The sequence below is a fragment of the Ictalurus punctatus genome, chromosome 12, assembly GCF_001660625.3.
Source record: "Ictalurus punctatus breed USDA103 chromosome 12, Coco_2.0, whole genome shotgun sequence".
NCBI classification, from domain to species: domain Eukaryota; kingdom Metazoa; phylum Chordata; class Actinopteri; order Siluriformes; family Ictaluridae; genus Ictalurus; species Ictalurus punctatus.
Window position 1 is genome coordinate 21,898,229 of NC_030427.2, and position 27,267 is coordinate 21,925,495.

At 40.5% G+C, this 27,267-nt stretch overlaps 2 protein-coding genes across 2 annotated transcripts in view; both read right to left on the reverse strand.

The window, feature by feature from the left end:
- Positions 1–2,603, reverse strand: part of foxo6b (forkhead box O6 b) — a 35,601-nt gene extending 32,998 nt beyond the window's left edge. The window contains exon 1 of the mRNA XM_017480730.3: positions 1,288–2,603. Coding sequence (XP_017336219.1) covers positions 1,288–1,737 — 450 coding nt within the window. The 5' untranslated portion in view covers positions 1,738–2,603. The remainder of the gene's footprint in view (positions 1–1,287) is intronic.
- An 11,121-nt stretch (positions 2,604–13,724) lies between these two features.
- On the reverse strand, positions 13,725–26,877 carry ppp1r8a (protein phosphatase 1, regulatory subunit 8a). Its single transcript, XM_017480813.3, has 7 exons — positions 26,737–26,877; positions 23,371–23,431; positions 19,963–20,116; positions 17,827–18,041; positions 17,550–17,694; positions 15,807–15,871; positions 13,725–14,959 (listed from the first exon to the last, which is right to left on the reverse strand). The coding sequence occupies exons 1-7, from the start codon at positions 26,784–26,786 to the stop codon at positions 14,600–14,602; spliced, it is 1,050 nt and encodes a 349-aa protein (XP_017336302.1). The 5' UTR covers positions 26,787–26,877; the 3' UTR covers positions 13,725–14,599.
- Positions 26,878–27,267: the final 390 nt, after the last annotated feature.

Sequence of the window (27,267 nt, forward strand, 5' to 3'; positions counted from 1 at the left end):
CCCTCTTCAGGTACTAACAACATTCCATATTTAACAGCAGTCTCATAAACGACCAGGCTCGAGTAAAAGACACTATAAAACCCTACACAGCCTAAAGGTCCACATGTGTAAATCATTTTGAATAGACTGCACAACTTATTTCTTGTCTTGTGTCTTAATTTTAAGTTCATATTTCCAAACTAGGCACATGTCTCTCTCTCTCTTTCTCGCTCTCTGTCTGTGTGTGTGTGTGTGTGTGTATGTGTGTGTGTGTGTGTGTGTGTGTGTGTGTGTGTGTGTTGTGACTTTCTCAGTGCTCTGCCAAAATGACACAAATCATTCACAAAAATTCTGTTCCAAAATCGTGCTCTGGACCTCTCTTGGGAAACATTCAAATATTAAGAATATCATATTTGAAGAAAGAGGTAGTCAAATCCCCCCTTTTTTAGAGAGAGAGACAGTGAGACAGAGAAAATATGAACACACCAGAGAGAAAGATCCCTTATGTGCTGCATTATGAAGCATGTGCACTCAGTTGGCCACAATGTGAACAAAAAAAAAAACTTTAAAAAAAAAAAATACACACACACACAACTAATTAGATTCTTATGAAAGTAAGTCATAGGCCACTCTGAGGGAAATAAACCGGTTAACCGTCCCAATGTGACATCATTTGCATTCATCTGTCGCCAAGTATGTTGTGGTTTACTTTTGCGGTTGCAGTTGGCTCATCATATTACTGTTCGATACAATCTAATACGGTGCGTCTCGATTTCTTGAACTCTCTTATTCGCACTCTTTTATTTCTGACAGTAAAATATGTGTGGGTGGGGAGTTGGGGGGGTGGGGGCTGGTTTACGTGTGTAGCCTGTATTTCCCCCTGGCCGGATTGCCTCCCTGGAGATCTTTACACTCGTCAACCCCCGGCTCACACATACACTACACATCACTACAATCTCATCAGCTCAAATGCGTCATGGAGCTTCGCATTCGCACGAAGCTGGGCGGATGGGTTTTTCTCTCAACGCGAGCCCAGCACTACGAACCCAGTGAACCCTCTCCACCCCCACGTCCCACTGCTCACCATTCATCGCGCTCTTATGCGTCATGATACGAGGCATCATTTTAATTGATCAGTTCAGTGTGCTGCGGTCACCGGAGGACACAATGGGTTGGTGTTTTTTTTTACTACTACTAGAGCAGTGAAAGCTGTCTGTACCCTGTACCCTGTACCTATGTAGCACGCGTGCAGTGGCTTCATGCACGAGAATGCAAAATAAAACCACGATCGTTGTTGCACAAGCATACCTTCCAGCCGGCAGAGCTATTGCTGTCCCCTTTATCCTTGAAATATGGCACGAAGCGCACCATCCAGTCGTAGATTTGGGAGAGCGTGAGGCGCTTGTCGGGCGTGCTCTCGATGGCGCGGGTGATGAGGTCGGCGTAGGACTGGTTGCCCCACGCGTTCCGCCGCGACGATTTGGATTTGCGCAGCTGGCCGGCCGCGTCCAGCGCAGCGGCGGCCGCCGCGAGGGGTACCGGTGCTCCGGCAGGGTGCTTCAGCTCTGTCGGTGCTCCGCCGCCGTTTCTCTCGGCGCGACACGCGGGCACGTCAAACGGCTCCTCTTTTACTGGTGGAACACGGAGTTCCTCTTCCGGACGCGGCAGCTGTGGCCAGGTGCAGGAGCGCGCGCGGCCGTAATCCCCGTCACGTTCAACCTGATGCGCGTCCATCCCGCCGTTCTCCATCATCAGCATCTGGGCGGTTTTTCTCTCTCTCTCTCTCTCTCTCTCTCTCTCTCTCTCTCTCTCTCTTTAACGCTGGACAAGGTCACAAATCAACCAAATCGTAAATCCAACCACGATCTTTCACGTCGAGTCTGTCTTATTACTGTCCGCTCGGTCGTCTTTTACGGTCGGATCCAAATATGCAACAAGCCCGAACCAAAAGCGCGGCGAGCCGCGGAGCGCGCGCTCATTGTGTAAGACTCGTCTGCAATATCAAAAGCGAGCGCGCGAGTGTAGCCAACGCATCGTTGTTAGCAACAGTCTTTCTTCCATGTTACTGAACAATTCAGTGGCGCGCTGGAATCACACGCCCATCGCCGCGCCGTGCCAAATTCAAAGCCACATGAGAAAGCCTGTGAAATTTCGACTCCCCTTTTCAAATCGTTTGCGCGCAGCAACAGTTGATTGTTCTGACAGACTGCTTGAAAAGGCAGCCCGCGAGCTCGTAAATTTTAATCTCATCCAGCTCCAAAGAGAAAAAATAAAATAAAGTAAAACAGAGAGAAAGACAGTAAGAGGAAAATCAGTCGAATCTCTGTCTGGTCTCTGGTTCTTTTTTTTTTTTTTTTTTTTTTTTTTTTGCTTTTTCTTTTTTTCCTCTTTAGATTTCTAACCGGATTCACACGCAAGCGCTCACGCAACGAGTGTCAGCGCGCGCGCAACTACCGCCTTTACACCACCTCACAGGAACCGTTAATAAACGAAATGCAGGAACGCGCAAAACGAGTGCCTCCGTTACGATTTGCGCGCACATGATCGTTATGCCCACGTGCGTACGTTCATCTCCGTGTCTAAACTGCGCGTGTTATTTATCAGACAAAATGCACAGGGCTGGAAACGAATCTTTCCCTCTGGCCCAGGTTTATCCAGTGAGACACTTGTCATTTAATATTCTATGCTTTAGGTTTGTTCTGCAAAAAAAAAAAAAAAAAAAAAAAATGCCATGCATATAGACCTGTAGACACATAGACATAGGCCTATGTAAAAATCCATTTATTAAAGGCATTTAATAAAATGACTAAGTGGTCCGTTTTAGCACCAATCACAAAATTATTAGCAGCCAAGGGATTACAAATACAGACTGCTTAATGAATTTAGCTTTAAAAAGAAAAGAAAAAACTCTGTTGTGTGTTTTGTAACCTTTCCCCCTTTTCTTAGTGTAGGTGCGTGTGCCACCTGTTGCACTGACAGGTTGAGATGTGACAGGAGTGTTAACGCCTCGGTGCACCTCTTCCAATGCATCTTATGCTCCTGGCAGTTCTTCTGGCAAAATTTGGACCTGGATAAATGTTAGGTGCTAGCTATATGGAGAGCAGAGAGAGAGAATCAACGGTCACGTGAGACGATTTCAGCGCCAGATCTGTCTGCCAAACGCGTTTAAATCCGCAGAGGGAAGAGAAGGAGGCAGGAAAGTGGCATATTTGGATGGTGATGGCTTTTTGGTGAGAGATGTGTGTCCTATGCACGAGCGCGGGTGGGCGGGATCGGTGCAATCGTGCCATTTAATATTACCGGCTGCGTGCAACGCGCTGATAAAGTGCCAGATTTGGCAAGGGGGAATTCCGCCGGACCTGGATCGCACAGCCCCCCATGCTCCATCTCCAACCAGCGGCGAGCCTCCGACATTGGTTGATGTTTCGCCAAAATCCCGTCCGCTCACTATTTGTGCTGGGAAAAAGGCGCCCTAGTGACACTATGCATGAGTATTGACGGGTCGGTCGTCATTGGCAACCGTTTCCTCAGTCCTCAAACCCTCCGCCAGCTATTATTAATCTACAGAGAGTGACGGGAGAGCCGAGACAAAAAGAGAGAGAGAGAAGTAATTGCGTTTAAATCGTGTTTTTAATGGAGCGCGAGGACCCTATCAGCCTGCGTGGTCATTAAAATGTGCATGAATTTTGCAGGGGCGAATTTAGTGATTTAGCGGCCCTAAGCAAAATGTATGAATGGGGGCCTCATTTCAGTGGTTTAACATCAATATTTAAATTTTCACCATATGTTATTTAGCATTAATAGCAATAATCAGGGTTGAACTTGGACAAAAAAGTGGCCCTGGACTTTCTAGCCCTGAGCGGATCCCCACACCCGGCCCACAACACACCCCATCATAACACACCGGCTCACTGATGCTTAGACCAATTTTTTTAACACCACTTACTAGTATAAAAATACAACACAATGCAGAAACATAAATGCTATTTAAGCATATTTATTTCAAATGGCACTGACCAGACATCAAGCCATATTTGTAAAATAGCAAAAGAATATAAATAGACAAAGAATATAAAACAATCAAGACAGCATGTGATCTAGTCAGGGGGCATCATCTGAGTGCAGTGTAGGAGAGCTGCACCACTCAGCTGTGAACTCCTCAATCAGGAGTGAAACTTTATATTTTAGTACTAACATCAATCCACATCTAATCATTTTACCCCAAAAAAACAGACCACTACTACGACTTTTACTATAATAATGATAATAGTAGTAGTAGTCGTAGTGGTAATAATAATAATAATAATAATAATAATAATAATAATAATAATAATAATAATAATGTATTTTTTTCTAATATTAATATAATTAAATTAATCTTGATATTAGGCCTATATGAATAAATAAGTCTATTTCACTATGGCCACTAACCAAGAGCAAACAATAAGTCGCTGTATGGTACAGCTGGACAGCAGCTTATTATAATATTCTTCTTTTTTCGAAATTGTGGTAATATTCAAACATATTTATTTGAAGTAGCACATGAATGTGAATATATTTATTTGAAGTAGCACATGAAGTGAACATGAATCCACATCTGAATGGCCCACTATCATCATGACATTAAACTCACATATGATCATGTCTACAGAGTTCAGGGTTTCATTTGGAGAGAGAGAGAGAGAGAGAGAGAGAGAGAGAGAGAGAGAATGAATGAATGAACCCTGTTGCTTGTCTCAGCCTCGCTGTTCTTTGGTTGTAATGCTAGAGCCTTGCCTTCACGCCAAAGGCAAAATCTGTTAATTAAAACACTTCACAGGCTTTGATTAATAAATAAATAAATAAATACATAAATAAAAATGTAAAAAAGCACCGCTGCTTCACTTCATTTTTGCTGTCCCTACACTACACGTGACGTCGCCTGTATTTTTAGGAGTTGGCTCCTTTCTTCCTGAATCATATCCGCAGATGCGCAGTATAAGTTTATGTAGCGTTTGGGGGGCTTTTGGTAGCTCGGGGCCCAAGGCAGTTGCCGACCTTTGCGTAATAGTAAGTGCGCCCCTGGAATTGTGCTCACACAAAGGTATTGACAAGCGAAGAGGGGGAAACTAAGTAATGCACGCTCAGAAAGTCTTCGGATGACGCAATAGATTCATTTGCATATCAGTTGAATGCTCATTTGCATATCAAACCGTGAAGAAGGAAGATTTTCTGAAGGCACTTAGAAGTAAGACGTCTTTCATCATGGCACCACAAAATACTCATTTCAAGAATGTAGCCAAAAAGAAGCAGTAGTAGTAGTAGTAAGTAGTCATTCTGCAGATTCTCAAATAAGTTTCCAGAAGAAAGTGGGTTGCAAGAGTGAATAATCAACAGTGTGAGGACATATGTCTAATTGCCACCTCAAAGTCTCAAACTTGGGAGCAAGGTGTAAGACCTTTCTGAGCAAAGGGGAAATGGAGCTCATGTTACAGTGCAGGGAACACTGTGGTTAGAACATGTGCTTCATCCCTCTGGGGATGTCCCAGAACGGAGTCCATGACATCAAAATTAATCATTTTGCTCTGTCCACTGCCTCTTCTGTTCATCTTTCTTGTCTGATCCCTGTATTCCTTTTTAATTTTTTTTTAATTATTTGTTGACCACTTGATCAGCAGAACAGCTAAATCCTAAAGTGGCCATTTCCCCCGCTATCTCCTCATATACGCGCTTTTTTCTGATGCTACTTTCCAATTTGTCTTGAATTTCTCTCGTCGACCCGAGGGCAAGGAGAGCATTGGTCTCTTCTGCCAACAACTGTTGAACCGACATGTTTAATCTTGGTTCCTAATGTTTACCGCATTCCCGAAAAAAGCTTTCAAACTGCGGTCTGTAGGGAAAGCTCTGCCTACTGACATCACCGGTGGCCTTGTTTGAGACCAGCAAGTTTCAGGGGCGGTTCGGCTCCAGGATTTGGGCACAGGCCCAGGGGTTTTTTTGTGTGGAAAGCACACAAGCCCGGTACGAGACTGGGCTCCGGCTCCAGCCCCAGTGGAAAAGGGCTATGGAGTAGTCTCCAGGCTCCCCAGCAACCCTGTGTAGGAAAAGCGTTATGGAAAAAGGATGGATGGATGTCTCAGTGCACCTTGCACCTCTTTGTTAATTACAACACTCGCTGATAATGTTCTATGTTCTTAGGTCAGCCTTCCTCATGCTCTCTATTAAAGATACGTATTATCTACATCACATAGAAAATTCGTTGCTGTAGAAAGTGTCTATCCCTCATTTACGGTAATTATCTCCATTAATCATGTCTAGCTGTGTTTAGAAAATGGTAACATGGCAAATATCCAGTAAATATCCAACATGGTGGCACACTTTGCATATTCATAAGTCACATTTATCATTTTTTTTTTTTTTAACAACATAAGTTAGTGCTCCTAACTTTTCTTAGTGCATAATTTCTATAAAACGGAACAAAATGTAATGTCTTCATAACCTCACCCTGTTCCTTTTGGATATCTGGGTAACCTCTATACATACATGTCCTTCATCAAATGTCAGGAAAACATAAGAAATGTTACGAACGTGATCAATTGAATAGTTTATTCTGTCTGTACTTCTGGATGTGAAATAGCCTACACAGCCGGTATATGTGCTTTTCCTTTTTTTTTTTTTTTTTTTTTTTTTTGCAACAATGGTATTTTTAACTTGAGCATAATTATGTTTTACAATGGAGAAATATGGCTAGGGTGGGCAAAACAGGAAGAGTTCATGCTGTCATAGCTCCAGGGTCCCCGGTTCGATCTAAGTTCAGGTTACTGTTTCATGCCCAGAGTTCCTCAGACAGGCTCTGAATCCATAGTGACCCTGCCAGCGATAAAGTGGCTACTGAAGATGAATGAATGAATAAATGAATATGGCTATTGTCATTTTCCAGGATGTCGATCTGCAAAAACCATTACTTAAAATTGCACGTTGGAGTTCCCCGCTGTGCAGCATGCAGTCCAGGGCTAGAGTTCAATAAGGACATAGATTTCATGCATTCTTGCTGCAGAACAAGCAGGAAAATTCATAAATCACATAACATTTATTAGGCTTCCTGCACTTTATTTCTTTGTACTACAAAAACCATGAGGTACCTTGAAGAAGAACGTCTGTGCACAATGAAACCCCAAGTGTAGAATTAACAGTCACTGTGTTTAATTTACACATACAGTGTTTATAAAATACACATTTTATACAAATGAACACTCAGTTCAGTTAACTCAGAACAGTTAATTCAACACTTGGGACTTTGCTTTGTAGGAAGATATTTTAAGGGACTGGGTTGCATATATATTGGGTCTGTTATGTTCATTCAAAACCTCGAAAAAAGTGATGAACATTAAGTCTTCAAATCCATTATTGATTAAATAATAACCTGCTGTCTATGACTGTTTTACTACTTGTCTATTGCAATAACCTTGCAGTAAGACATGTAAGTGTCCATTCTCAAAGTCTTAAGTAAATGGAATTTAAAGAATGCACAGTATGTTATTGAGAGTAAGATTAAACATTAGAAAGTCATACAACATGTTAGTCCATATCAGATTGGAAACTGATTCTTTTTTCATGGTGAAATATATTTAAGACTATAACATCTATTCCCTTTTTGCATATGCTAATAGACACCACTGTATGCAAAGATTTGGGCACCCCTGGCCAAGTTATATATTTTGTTAATTTGTTGACGTGAAAAGAAGTAACACAACCTCAGCAGCAAACTACATTTAAAAATGCACAGATAGTTTATATTTGATGAATTGTTTTTAAGAATTTCAACCAGCATTCCTTGCAGAATCTTTCAAGCTCTGTGATATTTTTGGGCCAGCTTGCTGCACAGTATGATTAAGATCTACCCACAGATTTTATGTGATGTTCAAGTCAGGACTGTGAGAGCCATTCCAAAAGTTTTTTCAGCTTGAATTTTTTAAAGTAGTTTATGGTGGATTTTGAGGTTTGTTTTAAATCATTGTCCTGTTGTAGAAGCCAGTCTCATTTCAGTTTCAGTTTTCTGACAACTGTGTCACATTTGCTTCCAGAATTTTCTGATATATACCAGAATCCATTCTTCCATCTACCCCAAAGTATAATGATTGATCCACCAAAATTTACCATTGATAATTGTGGCCACTTAGTTCCATTTTTAGTGATGAGTCCACAGCACTTGTTTCCAAAATGCTTCTGGCTATCTAGATGTTGTTTTGAATTCTTCAGATGTTGACGTTTGTGAAGAGGTCCCAATAAAGGTTTCCTTCTGATGATCTTCCATGCAGATCATGTTTGTGCAAGTATTGCTGCACAATATAACAGTGCACCACCACTCATGTCTAAACCTTCCTGCAGGTCTTTGTTGTCATTTGGGGATTTTGCTTTGACTTTCTGCCCAGCATACTGGCAGTTTTGTCTGAGAGTTTACTTGGTCTTCCAGATCTTGCCCTGATTTCCACAGTCCAGCTTATTGATCATGGATGTATGAAAAACCTTCCCAGACACACTACCCCATAATATCTTTAAAACCATTGGTCATCAGTGGATTCTGGTAAGGGTTTTGCCAAAATCGTGGCCGTGCATACATATTTACTGAGTTTAGTTAAAGCAATGTACTTGGCTAGGCTCTCCCTTTTAATAATTTGGGTTTCACAGTGGTGCAGCAGGTCGCATTGCCATCTGACAGTTCCAGGATCCCAACTTGGGTTACTCTCTGTGTGTAGTTTTGCATGTTCGCCCCATGTTCACATAGGTTTCCTATGAGTTCTCAGGTTCCCAGTCACCTCCCAAAAACATACCAGGATTGGTGACATTAAAATTGCCCCTAGGTATGAGGTGAATAGTGGTCTGTGATGGACTGGCGTCCCTTTCAGGGTGTATTCCTGCCTGAAGCTACCAGGTCCCCAGGAAAAGCTCCAGCTCCACTGCAAACCCTTAGTAGGCTCAAGTGGTTACTAAAGATGAATGATGAATTAATGTTCTTAATTATCTTTGCTGTTTTATCTCTGTCTACATCTAACTTTCCTTTTGATTATCTTCCCTCTCTCTATCTTTCCTTTCCATTTAATGAATTAGCTTGTTGACCTGTTTCGCCCATCATATCTTTCACTTTGTTGCATCTAGACTGCCTAAATCTGACTTTTGATCCTTATAATATCTCTTATGCAGTGTCCTAGCTTCCCCTCTTTCGGCAAACCTATCCTAATTCCCTGTGTCTCTGAGTCCTGTAGCATTGCATAAGTCATGCATCTGGGTGTTTCTGCGCCAATGGCCATCCCAGGAATGAGCCTCCTCCACAAGCCTGGGCCTCTGCCAACCATGTGGTCTTCCAATGTCACAGAGAAAGAGTTAGAGAGGGAGAAACGGAGAGACGTGTTTGGCACGTAACTACAGAAGTCCGGCCAAAGCCACAGTGCTGGAACTCTGTCCCTCTACACTGACTGTGCATAACACTGACTAATACTTCCTGCCTGGCTGTGTGCATTGTGTTCTGTTGCATTTGCCCTTTTCCTCCTCTCTGAGGTTAAGTGATGCTGACCATGTCTCAGCAGGGAATCCTTACATCCTCTTGCCATGAAAACTAAATTTTGAAATCTCACTCACTTTTAGGAGTAAATACACTAGTAGAAACACAAGATATCCGCAAGGGATCGTAAGGGATCTCTCTCCCAGGGAACAGAATGGTGAAGGTTTCTCCAACACAAATCAACACTTAATCTCATCTGAGATCTCCCACTCCACTAAATCAGCAACTCAAACAGTGGGAACATAATGCAGGTCTCCAATCTTCCCAGATTTATCATGACAATGATTAAGTTCTTCATCTTGCTGAATTCATAAAAATCTAAACCGTTAAAACAGTATGCATCGACACTGTCAGACACAGAGTTTTAAAAGATTCTCTTGTAAAAGCCAGGATTTTATGTGTCAGAGAAAGACAAAGAGGAAGAAAGAAAGAGAGACATTACAATAGATGAAGAGACAGGTAGAGTGACTGTGAAATGTGTTGGATTCATGATAATTATGTGTGAACACACGCACATCACTGAAGGTATTGAGAGAGATAGGGAACTTTTGTGTGTATGTGGGCAGCAGGGGGTTAATAGATTTCCAACTCTCACAAGCAAGCACAGTGTTAGCAAGTAAAATGGGCTGTGCACACAAAGATCTGTTTGGACTGTGTGAGTGGAGTGATGCCTGTATGTGAGGAGTGAGTTGTACGACTGTACAGAGTGTCATGTGGAGGCAGGCGGGCAGGCAAAGTGTCAGCAGGTGTTCTGGCAAGTTCCGCCTGGCTGGTTGGCTCACAACATAGGCAATGACAGTACCTTCACTCAGCCTGTCAGACAAGGTCACCTAACGTTAGCCCTGTCACTTTACACACGCAGCATCTTCTTTATCACCCTAAGCACACTTTTTTATACTTTTTTTTCTCCAACTTCTCATTCCTAACACTTGGTCTCCAACACCAACACTTCGTATTTACTACTCCTCACAAACCAATTCATCTAATTCAAAATGATCTTTATCCACAAGGCCCTCAGATATCTTCTCTTCTTCCAACCCAGCTACTTTTTCCTTTACTCGTCTGTTCATATCCCTCCATCAGTATTCCACAGATTTGACCATGTTTTCCCCAGAACAGCACCTAATTTCTAAAACTCCTTCCTTCCAACATTTAGACATCTCACACACTTTCACTTTTCTCTAATCTAACTTGTTTTCCCAATCATGCAACAAATCCCACCCATAATTCCAGTCTCCTCTCCAAAAATGCAGAGCCACTTATGTTTGTATATTAACCCTCCTTGAACTTTTCCACATTTTGTAGTGTTACAACTACACATCACAAGCTATGAAATCCATAAATTAGTTCTTGTGCAACCAGTTACCATCAGAAGTCAAATAATTTGTTGAATGGAGTTCAACTGTGTTGTGTGATTTAAATATAAATGTTCCTGTTCCTGAAAGGCCCCAGAGTTTGTTACAGAACATAGATAAACAAATACCTACCATGAAGACCAAGGAGATATCAAAACAAGTTCAGGACAAAGTTCTACAAAGGTATCTAGCAGGGTTAAATTATAAATTTTAAAAAATCCCAATTAGGGATTTGAATATCCCATTAGGCTCCAGGTTTCCCCGTGACCTGAAGGAAGGATAAGCGTTATAGAAGATGGATGGATGGATGGATGAATATTCAATACTTAAATCTATTATTTTAAAATGTAAACAATATGGCACAACTGCGACCTAGATGTCACAAATGTCAGTGAACAGCTAAGGATGGCATTAGTCAGAGAAGAAACCCAGAAGTCGGAAGGAGATGGAGAGATCCACAGCTCAACTCATTTAGAGTTTGCCTGCACTGTTCTCTCATCTGATGAGACCAAACTTCTTGGCATCAGCACAAGACCGCTCATCACAGTGAGAACACCATCGCCACAGTGAAGCATGGTGGTGGTAGCATCATGTTTCGGGGATGCTTTTCATCAGCAAGGACTGGGAAACAGCTCCAGGTTGAGAACAAGATGGATTGAACCAAATACATGGCAAGACTAGAAGAAAACCTGTGAGACTGGGGCAAGGGTTCACCCTCCAACAGGATGATGACCCTAAGCATATTGCCAATTTTACACTGGAGTGGTTCAAAATCAAGGAGCCAAATGAGTGAGAATGGCCCATTCAAAGATCAGCTTGAAAATCTGTGGAAAGTCTTAAAAACTGGTGATCACCAAAGTTCTCTGTCCAATTTGACAGCGCTTAAGCAATTTTGGCAACAAGAATGGCAAAAAAATCAGAATCCAGATATGCAAAGCTGACAGAGAAATTTTCCAGAAGACTTGCAGCTGTAAACACAATCAAAGGTGGTTCTACCAAATATTGACCAAGAGGGATACTTATGCAAACAGAAGATATCTACTTTTTGTTTAATTTTATGTGACAATAAATAAAACACATAAATATGTTTAACACTACAGAATCTGGGAAAGCTCAAGAGGGGTAAATACGTATGCAAAGCACTGTGCGTTACGAGTATTTTACTTATTGTAAGCAAATAATATAGATACGAAAGAATCTTGACCCAGAATATATCTAGAATTATACACAAATAACTATTATACAAGCAGATAAACCTTCATTTTTTATGATGACTTTTACATTTAAAGCCACTTATTTCAAGATAAAACCCTGATGAGTAAGTGAGGAAGTTTTTTTTTTAATCCAGCTTTCCACTTTTCATTGGTAAAAAGAGAGAAAGGTTAAAGACATGAGCCAGGACGCAAATCTTCTCTTGCATCCCCGTGAGTGACAATCTGTTCTTTCTTGCGTTTAATAAAACAGCGGTCATAGGTTAACACAGAAAGTTGGGGGGTGGGGGGGTGGGGGGGGTTATGAAGGAGAGAAGAAAAAGAAGCATGCTCGAATTAAAGACAGAGAAGAAATGAGGGAGTTCATAGGGTCGTATATCATTAAGCAATTGAGAAAGTTAATTAGGCAGCTCTGATAATTATTGCCATGGCAACCTGAGCGCATTCATGCAGATTTGATTAATGAGGTGTCATTTTTCTGAGGTGGAGAGCAGGCGCAGGCAATAAGGTACACGGGAGACCCCTGCTGGACAGATAAGGAAGTGTAGCTGGAAATGTACAATAGACGGAAAAAAAAAAAAGAAAAAAAGAAGATGCACTGGACATCTAGCTGTTTTTCTGGGGGAGGTTGCCATTGTAATATAATTTTTTTTTACATTATTGTAAAAGGTCACAACTCAATCATTTGCATACTCTAAGACATCAACATGAAAACAAATAGGAGATAATTTAGTTGCAATTATTTTAGCTTGACATATTGGATTGGAAATAGTCCTTACCAGTTTACAAGAGGTATCTCTCCAACGCAAATAGTAAGTGGATTTCAAAAGTTAAAGACAAATAAATAAATATAAATACATAAATAAATAAAGGGGTATGGTGGCTTAGCGCTTTTGCCTCACACCTCCAGAGTTGGGGGTTTGATTCCTGCCTCTACTCTGTGTGTGAGTTTGCATGTTCTCCCAGTGCTTCGGGGTTTCCTCCAGGTTACTCCGGTTTCCTCCCCCAATCCAAAGACATGCGTTGTAGGCTGATTGGCATTTTCAAATTGTCCGTAGTGTGTGAATGTGTGTGAATGACTGTGCCCTGTGATGGGTTGGCACCCCGTTCAGAGTGTTCCTTGTCTTGTGCCCCGAGTTCCCTGGGATAGGCTTCAGGCTCTGCCACGACCCTAAGTAGGATAAGCGGTACAGAAAATGGATGGATGGATGACCTTAATAAATAATTAATTCATTAAATTAATAAACTAGAAAAAAAATGGCAGCAACTACTGGTATGTGAATATCGCATAGCGGCATAATACTGTACTGGAGGAATCTACTGGGGGGGCGTTCCAATAGGTGGACTGGCAACTCTAGTTTACCCTTAGGTATGAATGTGCATTTACATGAATGAATGTTATGTGAATATTCCAAAGTGGACGCAAAGTAAAGTTCTCCCAACTTCCCCACCTCAGCCAGGCGTATATCTAGGCATTTCCTTTTTCTTCTACTTCACAAATTCAGTTCACATTAAAACAGATGGACTGATCATTTTTACACCTCTTCCTCCCTCTAGTGAACAGACAGCTTTCACAATAGTATGACACGAAGTACAATTTCAACAGTAGCCCGGAATACTGTATTTTGAACCTACTAAATGATATAAACCAGAAGGAAAACTCCTACTCAGTGACAATATGATGTCCACAGGGAATTCTTAAAGCCCGGGACACTTTCATTTGCCTCATTACCTCAGGATAAATTATAACTAGTCCATTTTCAAAATGGCACAGAGAGAAACCCATTAGAGGCGCGAGATGCCTCAAGGGAATAAACGTCCAGCTCAACTTCCAGGAACCAACTCCATTTCAACCTACACATCCGGCTTTATAGAAAGGAATCCTGTTTATTAGATAAATAAGCAAAGTTAGGAATTCCTACAATCATTTTCTCTGCACTTTTCACGCATCATTTTATAACATATCCTCAGATATAAAAATATAAAACACACAAAACAAACTCACTTCTGCACGCTCCGATACCGTAGCCGTTTAACAAACGAATGAGAAATACGTGTCCTGTTCTTGCATTACGGAAACTATAGTGTTGACATTTACATTCATGAAGTTAAAAGGTTACAACTCATGTAAGTAGTTAGTATACCATGCTTAGTGACTGAACATTAAGAATGAATCTACTGATTCTAGCCTTACAGTCATCTGCTATTGTAATGGTGTGCTATGATCTGCATTGTGTAACTAACAGAAAATATGTGGTGGCATGTCCACAACAGTAGGAAAACACCTCAGGAAATAACCTACAATAACAAATAAGAGTTGTTTATGTAAGTCTCTGGTAAACACTGTTCCTCTGATATCACCTTAGCTATGAGTTATGACAAATTAGGAGCTTTTTCTGATACTGCGACATGACGGAGATTTCTGAAAATGCCGTTTTGGGACTTTAGAAGTTTTATGTTTAACGTTTCGCGCATAAAAGTCAAGCACACGTTATCACGCCATTCAATAATACGCATTAGATGAGTAGTGAAGGTGTGGGTTTCTTTCCAGGCCACGCCTCCTTGGCGTACTTCTTCTTGCGTGGCTCGTTCATAGATTCGGCTGTGTATGGTCCAGGGGCGGGGCTTGGGTTCAACATGGCTGCCGGCCGTGCTGTGGCGGTTAAGACATCCACCTCTGGAGCTGGGTTGGGGAAGGGCAAAGGGAGGCCGCTCAAGATGGCCGAGCCTGCTTGGTGCTCGCTGTCCTGGGTGCTCGCCTCATGACTGGCAGGGGGCAGGTCCCCGTAAAGGCCTGAGCTGAGTGGGAAGTTCTGGAAACGACGTACCACGCTGTCCTCCACAGCAAGGGTGCCATGTCCCTCAGATTTCTTCTTCTGTAATGTGAATGAGGAAAAGAAAATCACAGAAGGCTTACTGCAGTGAAATATTCTACACTGAGCCATTTTTTAAATAAATCCCACTCCCACCCGCTCCGGCAGAAAGCTTGACCACTCCTGCCTGCTCACACAGTTATTTTTGTTTGTATTTGCTTGTGAGATTTTTGATGAACTTAGTTGGTTCTGTTTCACAAAATGAAAAAGTCATTTAAACCAGAGCAACCTCAACCAGGATAAAGCAGATACTGAAGACGACTGAATGAATAAATAAAGTGAAATATCATATCTGACCAACTACAAGTTCTTGTGACTATAACATGAGTAATCTAATAACTTAATGGGTCGCTAAAATAATTATAATTATTACACGTTTAAAAGGTGTTGTAGTTTTAGTATTAACTGTCTTACCAGTACTACACAATAATAGTACATGGAGGAACAAGTAAAATACTGTTCATGTTTTGTGGTCAAAGCAAGCCACATTAAAAAAACAAAGTTCTGTGACAGACTGTGGTTGTGTTTATGTCCCTCTTGTTTTGTAATAGACTCTACCCCAAAGGGCCTTTCACTTCACCAACAACATGCAATCTGATCCTAAACCTGCACTCAATTTCCAAATCTGAAGAGCTTGTTCCCAAAATGTGTTAAACGACAAATTCTTACCTTTGTTTTTTATCGGTGGAACTGAAGGCTTATAGATTACTCTACTGTATATAGCACTGAATATATATGGTCGCGTTACAAGCAAACGTTCATCTTCAGGGTTAAAATACGAGTTTTTCTACAGGACATGATATCCGTCATGTCTGTTTGGATTATATACTGAACACAGAACAGTATCTACCTTTAAGGGTACGACTGCGGTCTGTACCATGTTTCTGAAACGGCCAACCGATGGGTCAATATCCTCTGAGAACACAAACACAGAGAAGAGTCAAAAAACTGTCACATTAATCTGATAAAATGAGAAAAATGAATAAAAACTAGACTTTGATGTTGGCTTGAGAACCCAAGCCATCAGCTAGCCGGTTTCCCAATACCTTTGGAGCTAGGCGGCATCCCAATACTTTTGGAGCTAGATAGCGTGCCAATACTTTTAGGCTTCAGGCTGTGTGCACTCAGGTGTGTGTGAGTTTTGACAGTTGGAGCCAGACTCTGAATATTCCCTCAATCTAAGTGAATGGGAGTTTGGGGGAATTTTCATCACCCGCAACGGGAATACCAGGGGTCCAATCAGTTAGAGAAAAAAAATTTGACCAGTGTGATTGGCCAGAAGGACTGTGCTGAGTTTGATGGAAGTAGCTTGAAAGCTCAAGGAGTTATATCAGTCAGAAATTTTTAATGGAAGTTAATGGGAATTTTGGCCTATTTGAGCTTCCCTACTGGGAATTCTGGAATTCCAATCACTTAGAAAAGTCAAAGCAACTCGAGTCAGAACAGGCTGAAGGTCTTTGCCAAGTTTTGTGCATGTAGCTTGAAAGCTCTGGGAGGAGTAGCAATTAAATTTTTTGGGTCTCAGAATGATAATAATAATAATAATAATAATAATAATAATAATAATAATAATAATAATAATAAGCTTATAAAGCAAAACAGTATGTTGGCCTTCTCAAGCCAACATAATTATGAACAAAATATTTCATGCTCGTGTGTGTGTGTGTGTGTGTGTGTTATTGTGTATTATGATGAAATATATCTAAAACATACCTAGAGCTAAGTAAAGCACTAATATGTCAATATATTTGCCAGGCTGTATAAATGTTTAGTAAGATCATTGTAAACACTTTATCGACTACATAAGGATCAATAAAAGTGTATTGATATACTATCTAATATACTGTACAGCACCGTGCACAAACTACATGTACTGTCCAAGAACAAGTGACAAACAGGAAATAGTCAGAAATTTCAGAAAAAAAGGTGGTCAGTACTACTTATGACATTCATTTATGCCATTTATTCTGATAATATATGACCATTTACAGCAGAGTTATGGTTAGCGCCTTAAAATTGAATATTTTTCTATAACATCACATCCTGAAGTGTTTTATTCATCTTATACCACAGCAATTTGTCAACACTAGAAACTTTTATTTACTAAAAAAAAATTGAACATTATACATTTGAACCATTTCTAGTTCAATTTAACCTTGTGGAACATCCATGAAACAAGTTAGTTCCTGTTATCACGTGAGCATATTAATATAAACTTGAATGAAAATGAATACTTTCTGACCAATGTACATTACAAGAATTCATTCCTTAGATAAATCATTAGCACATCATACTATGCACCTGATTAGATCAATCACACATACAAGGGAAGAAAGTCCCAGTCAATAAAACAAACACAGCAGCCCATATCTAATCTGACATTAACCAGTTACTTTAATCAAGCTCACCAATATCATACTCAATCATAAACATTACTAAAATAAGAATAATTATGTAGCTTTAGTATTGTTAACCAGGAAGGCTGAAGTTTCATGGTTTGTAGCAACTATTTCTGCTTATGGGGATTATAATATAATTAAAAATACTGTAGCAAAATCACCATTATGTTTGTGTTTATGTTCTCCATACATACCAGGGTTAATGATCTCCTCTTCCTCGCTGAAGGACACTCGAGAGCTTCTCCTCTTCCTCTTGGGTCTCTGGATGTCCAGGTTTCCCTCCTCGATGGTGAGAGTAGAGATGCGCTTGTTGTGCGCTGTGTTGAACTCAGTCAGGTTCTACATGAGAATATCAGCATTAAAATGAGAACAAGCACTTCCATTTGGTTATCTCCCAGGAGAAATCTCTCTTTTCTCTGTAATCCATTAAATATATCTCTGCCTGTCTACACACAAGAATATATAACATACATCTAGCTCGGTCTCTTCTTCCGGTAAGCCGAGCAGTCCTTTCAGCTCTTCGTCCTCCACACCACTGTCACCTGCTGCAGTGCTGGGCTGCGTTTGCGGCTTCTCTCTCAGTGTGTATACTCGCGTGGATGCCCCAAACGACATAGTGGAGTCGATGGGCACCTGCTGAGGTTTATGGGGCTCCAGACGAATTCTACCCAAAAAAGTGCCATGGGCTGGAAAAGGAAAAAAAATAAGACTGCAGTTACAGCAGTGGCTTGTGAGGATAGATTTCGGTGGGACAGGACAGCATTAAATACAACATCAAACAAAATTAACTCGAGAGTCTATCGCAACTACTTATGCTTTGTGCTACTGTCTAGTGAATTTTTTGAGTAACTCCTATAATAAAACTGAAACTAGAACAAAAAATTCAGGCATTGTGAAAAGGAGATACACTTCAGCCAGTACACATGGCAGCCTATGAATCCTGTTCTTGGCTGAAAGGAGGGAAACCAAATGTAGTCTTCTTCTTCTGCTGCTGCTGCTGCTGAGATTTGACATGTTGGGTGTTCTGAAATGCTTGTCTTCTCACCACGGTTGTAAAAAGTGGTTATTTGAGTTACGGTAGGCTTCCAATCACCCTGAACCAGTTCTCTGACCTTTTTAAATCAACAAGGAGTTTCTATTTGGGTAATTGCACAAATGAGCAGTTCCTAATAAAGTGAGTGTATAATGGAAGTCTATTGGTAGTTACTGGTTTCTGTCTATAAACTGCGTATGTAACAGAAAAACATATTGAAATTAAAGTTGCAAGCAGAATTTTCGAGGGCCAAGCTCCCAGACTTGTTGAGCCACACATTTACAGATGCGCTACAATTGTTGCATAAGCAATCACAGGAAAGCAGAGCCATAACTATAGGCAAAGTGGTTCAAGAATGATTTGTAGTTTCACTCATTTGCCAGTCGGTAATGGGAGAACGGTTTTGAATATCAGAGGTCCTTTGATAACTTTTGTTTAGACAGGTCTCAAGATGATGCGAGCCAAATTTGGTGAAGATTGGACAAAATTTGGAGGATAAGTAGCTAAAATGGATTTTCGGCGTTATTGTGACTTTTGACCGGTAGGTGGCGCTGTCACAAAATTTGTTGCATAGCCTCAGGGCATGATCCTTTGTGTCAGTGTGCAAGCCCGTTGCTGAGATACAGCCTTTTGTCCTGTTTGGTGTCTTCACGGTCAGATTCATTGGCCCATTGTGGGCAAAATGTTTGACGTATTCAAAATTATTTTTGATAACTTTTGTGAGGCTTACTCTGAAGATGACGTGTGCCAAATTTGTATGAGGAGTAGCGAAAAAAAACAGCTTTCGGCAAAATCCAAGATGGCGGAGACTCTAATTAGGCAGAAATTGACGTCATAGGGTGAGTTGACTCATTTTGAAACAGGGAATCCAGGAATACCTGACTTTTAACATTTTTCTGGACACACAGTTAAAATAAATTATGACCAAAAAAGTACTTCCGAGCTAGGCCAAAATTTGACCCGATGGTGGCGCTACAGCGTTGGCAGCACTTGGCCTAAATTTGTTCAGAATGTTCCTTAGGCCCTCCCCAATCAGTGTGCCAAATTTCACAACTTTTTACCAGACAGTTCTATGGGCTGCCATAGTCACCCTAGCCAGAAGAAGAAGAAAAAGGTACAATAACAGCAGGGTGTTTGGAACACTAAATAATGGAGGGACCCTGAAGCTACAGGTAGGTGAGGACAAGGGCAATTTTTTATTTACTGCTATGTAACTGTTTACATGCGTTTTCTTATTGCCTCATAGCCAAGTAAACCTTAATATAAAGTGATCATTATCAATGAAATAACTTTCTTATCAATTAGAAAAAATTTTGCTCTTAATTTAATTATTTACATACCTGCTCATCTCTAATCTTCAAAGCTGAGAAACAGCACAGTAAGATTCCCATTCAGCCATCATTCAAAGAAGCACACTTCTAAAACTAGAACTTGTTAAACTATAGATGTTGCCTGTCAGGCCGGAAAATGGGTTACACTGCAAACAAATGAGTTTTCTAAACCTAATTTTAGCCTTCAGTGAAGAAATTGAGGCTGTTCTGTTTCTCAGTGCTCGTGTCAGCGTGAACACTTACTGCTGTTGAGGTCGATGAGGAAGACCCTCTTGAGGTGACGGTGATAGACGAGTGCTGCATGCACACGTGAGCATGACTGATGGTCTATCGTGAAGTCACAGTGGTCTGGGTTCCTTCCAAACAAGTAGAACTTTTTCTCATCAATGATTAGTTTCTAAGGACAGAAACATGTGTCTTAGATATGAGAAGCAAAACCACACCAGCCACTGGAACAACTATATTTGAAGACACAGTGAGATTTGACTTCACTAGGTCCTGAGCAAATGATAAGGAAGCAGCAATCTCTTAATAAGTATTGGTATTGGACTGTTATTGACCTAAACATATTTATGGGTATGTAAAAAATGGGAATACTATCAGGATTACAATTATTTTTTAATTTAAAACCAAAGAAATCAAACTTTTGCAGGGCTTCAGACTGCACCTAAAACGGTGCGACCAAAAATATTAATCTGCGAATGATATTTTTCCTGAGATCGCCCCTGGCGACTATAGGCAATGAATTTACACTTTATGATATCAAAATTTGCATGTAATGTCTTTTTAATTGCGTGTTCTGTGACAAGTAGCCCATGACATAATTTGTAGTGTTGACGTAATAAAATGAGACTCTGTGCGTGAAAGTTCAAATTCATCCAGAGCGCCGAAATACGCACGGGGGAACGCGAGGATCGGCCTTCCGCGTCAGAAAGACATGTCAAAACGATAAATATCAGACTTTTTCAAACAGTCCTCTCATCTCTGTCAAGCACCAACGCTGATGCCAACACCTGCTAATAAAAAAAGCAGGCTCCTGCTGTGCCAGCATGAGAGACAGAGAGAAAACGACGGAGACACAGAGGATCATCTTTCCGTGTCAATAAAGGAACGCCCAAGTAACAGTGCAGAAAGGCAATTTTAAGACTTCTTGGATTCAAGAGTTTGCACGACTCAGGTATGATCATCGCACACAGAAAATGTTTTGTGACTTTTGTTCCAAAGCGGGCAGAGAAATAGCGGGGCAAATGGATTTCATTACTGGAACGAAAGATACTGTGAGAAAACAGGGCAATAGTCGAAAGCATAAAAAAGCTATGTATGCTGGTGACTATGTAATCGCAGAGTGCTCCACAAAACACACCGTTAGCACAAGAAGTGTCTCGTGCATGTGAACTACAAGACGAGACCGAATGGAAGGAGCTAAAAATAAAATTCAACACTGAATACATGAGTGCAGTAAAGAGATGCCTTTCACCAAATTTACGTCTCAGATATTACTAATGCAGTAAAATGGACAGGATGTGTGCAGGACATATGACAATGATACAGCATGTGTCCATCCATCCATCTTCTATACCGCTTATCCTTTTCAGGGTCACGGGGAAACTGGAGCCTATCCCAGGGAGCATCAGGCACAAGGCGGGGTACACCATGGACAGGGTGCCAATCCATCGCAGGGCATACAGCATGTGTTCTGAGCAGAAGTTGAGATATTGCTTGTCCTACCAATTTTGGCTGCTCAATGTGAACGTGGCTTTTCATCTCAAAACAGGATCAAATCAAAAGTACGCAATTCAACCTTGGAAGACTCCGTCAGGATCAGCACAGAGGGCCCATCACTTGAACAGTTTGATCCTGAATCATGTGTCAAACGCTGGCTTTCTGCAAAACAGAGGAGGAGGCCACACTACACTCGAAGGCCAAGAGATGCAGACATAATGTAAAGAACAATTCTTTGTGACTGTATATAGTTCTCAAGTTGGAAAAGACGTTCAGTTCCCAGTTTAAGTGAAATTGGATGAAAATGCTAATGCTGTAGAAGAAGCCAGACGTACACACTTGACAGGATGACTGAAAGTAAGTCTCTTTTGTTTTTTGTCTTTATAGGAGCCAATGGCTCCTTAATAGATTTTTTTTTTTTTTTTTGTCTGGAACCCTGCTTTTGACACAACACAATATTGACAGCTGCGTGATTATAGTTCTGGTTCTCTCTTGCCAGTTTTATGTATGTAAACAAATTTATGTATTTTATTAAAACAAATCCAAACATTGAACATGTTTTAAAGCTCTAAATAAAAGTATTTTAGATCATATTGCTTTTCACTTGACTTTATTTACATATGTGACCTTATGTAATAAAGTAATCAGATTATATTACTTTCATATTGTGATACATGGATTACGTTACTGATTAAATTGTTGTTGTTGTTTTATGAAGTCATTTGTAACTGTAACAATAAATTTTTAAAGTAACCCTCCCAACCGTGGACCTAAAGTGCTGGATTTTATTTATTTTTTCAAACCTATACTAACTAAAGCATTATTTTATGCTTGATGTAAATGTGTGTGAGGTTCACTTACACAACACAGATCTTGCTTATAATCCAACGAAATCCACAAAAACTGTCTTAAAGCATGAATCGTTTTTGTTTCGCATAACAACAGAAGCACGGAGAGTCCTGATGATGTCATTATCAAATCCAGTGTTGGCGTATCATGACAGAATCTGCCATAGTCTCATCAATGGAATAATAATAATAATGGTGTGTGGCAAACTATTACTATTTATGTGTTTAAAGTCTGTAATGTCATACTGGATTCATGCCATGTGTTCTCCGAATACCAAACATGCCCAGCAGAAATTCTATAACCCTTTAATTGAAACAACTGTCCTTTTGTACCATTTGTATTTTGATTTGACAACGTATGCTTAGTCTATCTACTCTTAGTTTCCCCTTTGAATGATTTTTTTTTGGGGGGGAAGCATGATTGAGTAAATAATCCAACACATTCAAGTTCACTAACCCTTGACTGTATTTCAGATGCACCTTCTCCATTACCGCCGATGACATGTCAGCGACATGGGTTTGAAAAATATCAGCGCCAGTGCACAATAAAGAGCTGACACGACTGTCTGTCACTGATAGGATGCATGAATCTACACTCTGGGATAGAAAGAAATCAGCCCCAGGCTTGCTTCTTCATGGATGTCAAAAATCTCTCTAAAAACAGACAGGCCCAGCTAGCCCATTTATACCAGCTGATCGAATCAGTATCAGCCATTTGCCATTGTGACAATACTCAGAGCTCTACATCATATGCAGACTTCACAAGCATAGTCAGAAAAAAAGCACTCTCAGGAGCAGCAGGCTCCATCTTCTGGTCGTGGTTATAATAATGGCTGTTCGTAGTCTACACCTGTCTAACCTGTTGTGTGGAATTCGCTTGAAATGTCAAAGTGCAAATGCATCCAATGCTCTTGCATGCACATATACAGCGTATGAAGACTGTCGATGACAAAATACAGTATAACGTTCAACAGCTTCAGTACTTGCAAGCTCAAAGTGCATTCAGGCAACTCTCAGCAAATGACACAACATAGTGTAGTGAATGAACAATCAATTCTCTTTTTTGGCAAAGCGGTCTTACCTCTATCAACTTGTCTCCTTTAACTACATCCAAATGGAGTCCAGGCGGTGGTTTTCCTGCCCTGAGATCAAGCAGGAAATTATTAAAGCGGAAAAGCTAAAAAGGTGTCATAATAATTGGTGAGAAATACATTGTCAGTGTTTGGGTTTCCTGTTTCCTGTCATTCTGATGATCAGCTACTTAGAATGCAGACCATTTAAGTTGCAGAAGGCTATGCACTAAACCAGACTATTCTTTATTACTTTATTATACTATGTACTGGGCTCTCACCCACCACACAGCACACTGGAACAGTATAGAAGCACCGTCCACAGGAAGCTGAGACCACCAAGGTTTCAAGGAAGACATTCCTCATAGTTGCTAACAGACTCTACAACACCTTTCTGTCAGACTACTGAGTCTGGGCAAATATATTTCTTTTTTGGCTGCACTACAGACACTGCACAATTTCTGCACTACAAAACGGAATGCTCCAATAGGTATAGTTCAAATTCGGTACACTGTATCTTGGAGGTTCACTCAACAATTCTTGGACTCAAAACACTTTACTCTGGTCACTTATATACCACTTATAACTTTGGAAGTAGGATAATAACACTATATGTCATATATATATATATATATATATATATATATATATATATATATATATATATATATATATATATATATATATATATATATACACACACACACACACACACACAGTATCTCACAAAAGTGAGTACACCCCTCACATTTCTGTAAATACTTGATTATATCTTTTAATGTGACAATACTGAAGAAATGACACTTTGCTACAATGTAAAGTAGTGAGTGTACAGCTTGTGTAACAGTGTAAATTTGCTGTCCCCTCAAAATAACTCAACACACAGCCATTAATGTCTAAACCGCTGGCAACAAAAGTGAGTACACCCCTAAGTGAAAATGTCCAAATTGGGCCCAAAGTGTCAATATTTTGTGTGGCCACCATTATTTTCCAGCACTGCCTTAACCCTCTTGGGCATGGAGTTCAGCAGAGCTTCACAGGTTGCCCCTGGAGTCCTCTTCCACTCCTCCATGACGACATCACGGGGCTGGTGGATGTTAGAGACCTTGTGCTCCTCCACCTTCCGTTTGAGGATGCCCCACAGATGCTCAATAGGGTTTAGGTCTGGAGACATGCTTCGCCAGTCCATCACCTTCACCCTCAGCTTCTTTAGCAAGGCAGTGGTCATCTTGGAGGTGTGTTTGGGGTCATTATCATGCTGGAATACATGCTGGGATCATGCTCTGCTTCAGTATGTCACAGTACATGTTGGCATTCATGGTTCCCTCAATGAACTGTAGCTCCCCAGTGCCGGCAGCACTCATGCAGCCCCAGACCATGACACTCCCACCACCATGCTTGACTGTAGGCAAGACACACTTGACTTTGTACTCCTCCTCACCTGGTTGCCACTACACACGCTTGACACCATCTGAACCAAATAAGTTTATCTTGGTCTCATCAGACCACAGGACATGGTTCCAGTAATCCATGTCCTTAGTCTGCTTGTCATCAGCAAACTGTTTGCGGGTTTTCTTGTGCATCATCTTTAGAAGAGGCTTCCTTCTGGGACGATAGCCATGCAGACCAATTTGATGCAGTGTGTGGCGTATGGTCTGAGCACTGACAGGCTGACCCCCCACCCCTTCAACCTCTGCAGCAATGCTGGCAGCACTCGTACGTCTATTTCCCAAAGTGAGTGGAACCTCTCCTGTTAAACCGCTGTATGGTCTTGGCCACCATGCTGCAGCTCAGTGTCAGAGTCTTGGCAATCTTCTTATAGCCTAGGCCATCTTTATGTAAAGCGACAATTCTTTTTCCAGATCTTCAGAGAGTTCTTTGCCATGAGGTGCCATGATGAACTTCTAGTGACCAGTATGAGGGAGTGTGAGAGCGATGACACCAAATTTAGCACACCTGCTCCCCAATCACACCTGAGACCTTGTAACACTAACAAGTCACATGACACCGGGAGGGAAAAAGGCTAATTTGGCCCAATTTGGCCATTTTCACTTAGGGGTATATTACTCACTTTTTTGCCAGCGGTTTAGACATTAATGGCTGTGTGTTGAGTTATTTTGAGGGGACAGTAAATTTACACTGTTACACAAGCTGTACACTCACTACTTTACATTGTAGCAAAGTGTCATTTCTTCAGTGTTGTCACACGAAGAGATATAATCAGATATTTCCAAAAATGTGAGGGGTGTACTCACTTTTGTGAGATACTCCCTCCCTCTATATATATATATATATATATATATATATATATATATATATATATATATATATATATATATACACATACATTTTATATTATATTAGTTATTTTTATATACTTTATTATATTAGTATTGCAATCTTTTTTTTTATGCTGTTTTCCATTTTCTGTTCCAGTGGGGTCCAAAAGTCTAAGACCACATTGGAAATCTGGGACTTTTTCAACGAATTCTGAAATATTTCAAACAAAGTAAGTAAATGATCAACATCTTGAATATTTCATTTTCAATATTCGGCAGTATTTCTAGGTCCCTATTTAAGTGTAAGCAAATTTGCACTATTGACCATGTTAACTGCTTTGTACGAAAGGTCAGCTTTTCCTCATGCATATTCTCTCTTCTGGTTTGATCCGAAATGGGATCGCACTGGCATTAAAGCATAAAAAAAGGGAGGACATGGCAAATACTAAGAAACTCTGAAATTCATGTGAATATTTCAAAGACTGTACTTTTCACTCAAGCTGTTGTCAGTAATGTCATTTCAGTTGTAGTTAAAAATGGTTGTATTAAATTGGAAAAAGATGCAAAACAGAATTATTTGCACAAAAGTGCTGACTTTTGATTCCCACTTTATGTCTATGTATGTCTCTCTCTCATATATATATACACATATACACACACACACACACACACACCCTTTTATACATGTGCTGCTGTAGTATTTTTTTATTTTGATTTTTCAAAGTCCAATGTTTTAATGTCTTATGTTTATTATATTATATTTTTATTATTCTGTTTGCAGTTTTTTTTTTGCACTGGGCTTATAAATTAATGCAACAATGCTATGATGCAGAAAATACGAATAAAAATGTAGACTGCCTTATAGCTATATCCACATTGATAAAGCACATATACAGTGTAAGAAGCAGCTCACTGCGGGGTGCATGGCCACTCCATGAAATCTACAGCGTTGCAGATTGTTGACAAAGTTACTACAGCTCACATCTGCGCTACAAGCTGGGATAATGTTATTTCTACACAAGCACCACATAAACATGTAAACCACTAACCACGGCGTCTTTGCCATTTGCGTTTTGTTTTGGGAATCGCAAGGCTTACCATGACGGACAGTCAAAACGGGGGGCGTTTGCACTCGGATTCGCCGCCATCTTGCCGAGGCAGTGCTCCTGATCTCTGGGTAATGGTGTTTACTACAGCTCTAGTGATGGGAAGCGTAGTTTGTACTAGATCTTTCGGTTTCAGGCGTTTTGTTCAGCAGCCAAAGAAAGATATTTCTAGAAGACCATTTATTTGCAAGTTAAAATATCTATAGGAAGTAATTTCATGTGATATTACACTCAGCGGCCACTTTATTAGGAACACCTGTGCACCGGCTCATTCGTGAAAAGCCAATGTGTCAGCAGTGCTATGCATGAAATCTAATAATAGAAACCCTTATAAAATTTGTAATGGTTTTCACAGATATACTTGGAATTGTATTGGTTTTTATAGAAACTAATGGTCTCTACTGGTAATTTGTTGCCTTCTATTGGTTGAAATGTTATGTCGGGATTTCATTAAGTACAAATAATAGTAATGGTAATGATTTGAATGGTTAACAGCTGGTTTGTAATGGTATTTGTAGTGGAA

Coding starts and splice junctions, on each gene's coding strand:
- ppp1r8a (XM_017480813.3), bottom strand. CDS start 26,786: ATGGCGGCGAATCCGAGTGCAAACGCCCCCCGTTTTGACTGTCCGTCA. Junction 18,042..19,962: donor CCTCATCGACCTCAACAGCA/GTAAGTGTTCAC, acceptor TTCCTTTTCCAG/CCCATGGCACTTTTTTGGGT. Junction 14,960..15,806: donor CCGCAGTCGTACCCTTAAAG/GTAGATACTGTT, acceptor TTCACATTACAG/AAGAAGAAATCTGAGGGACA.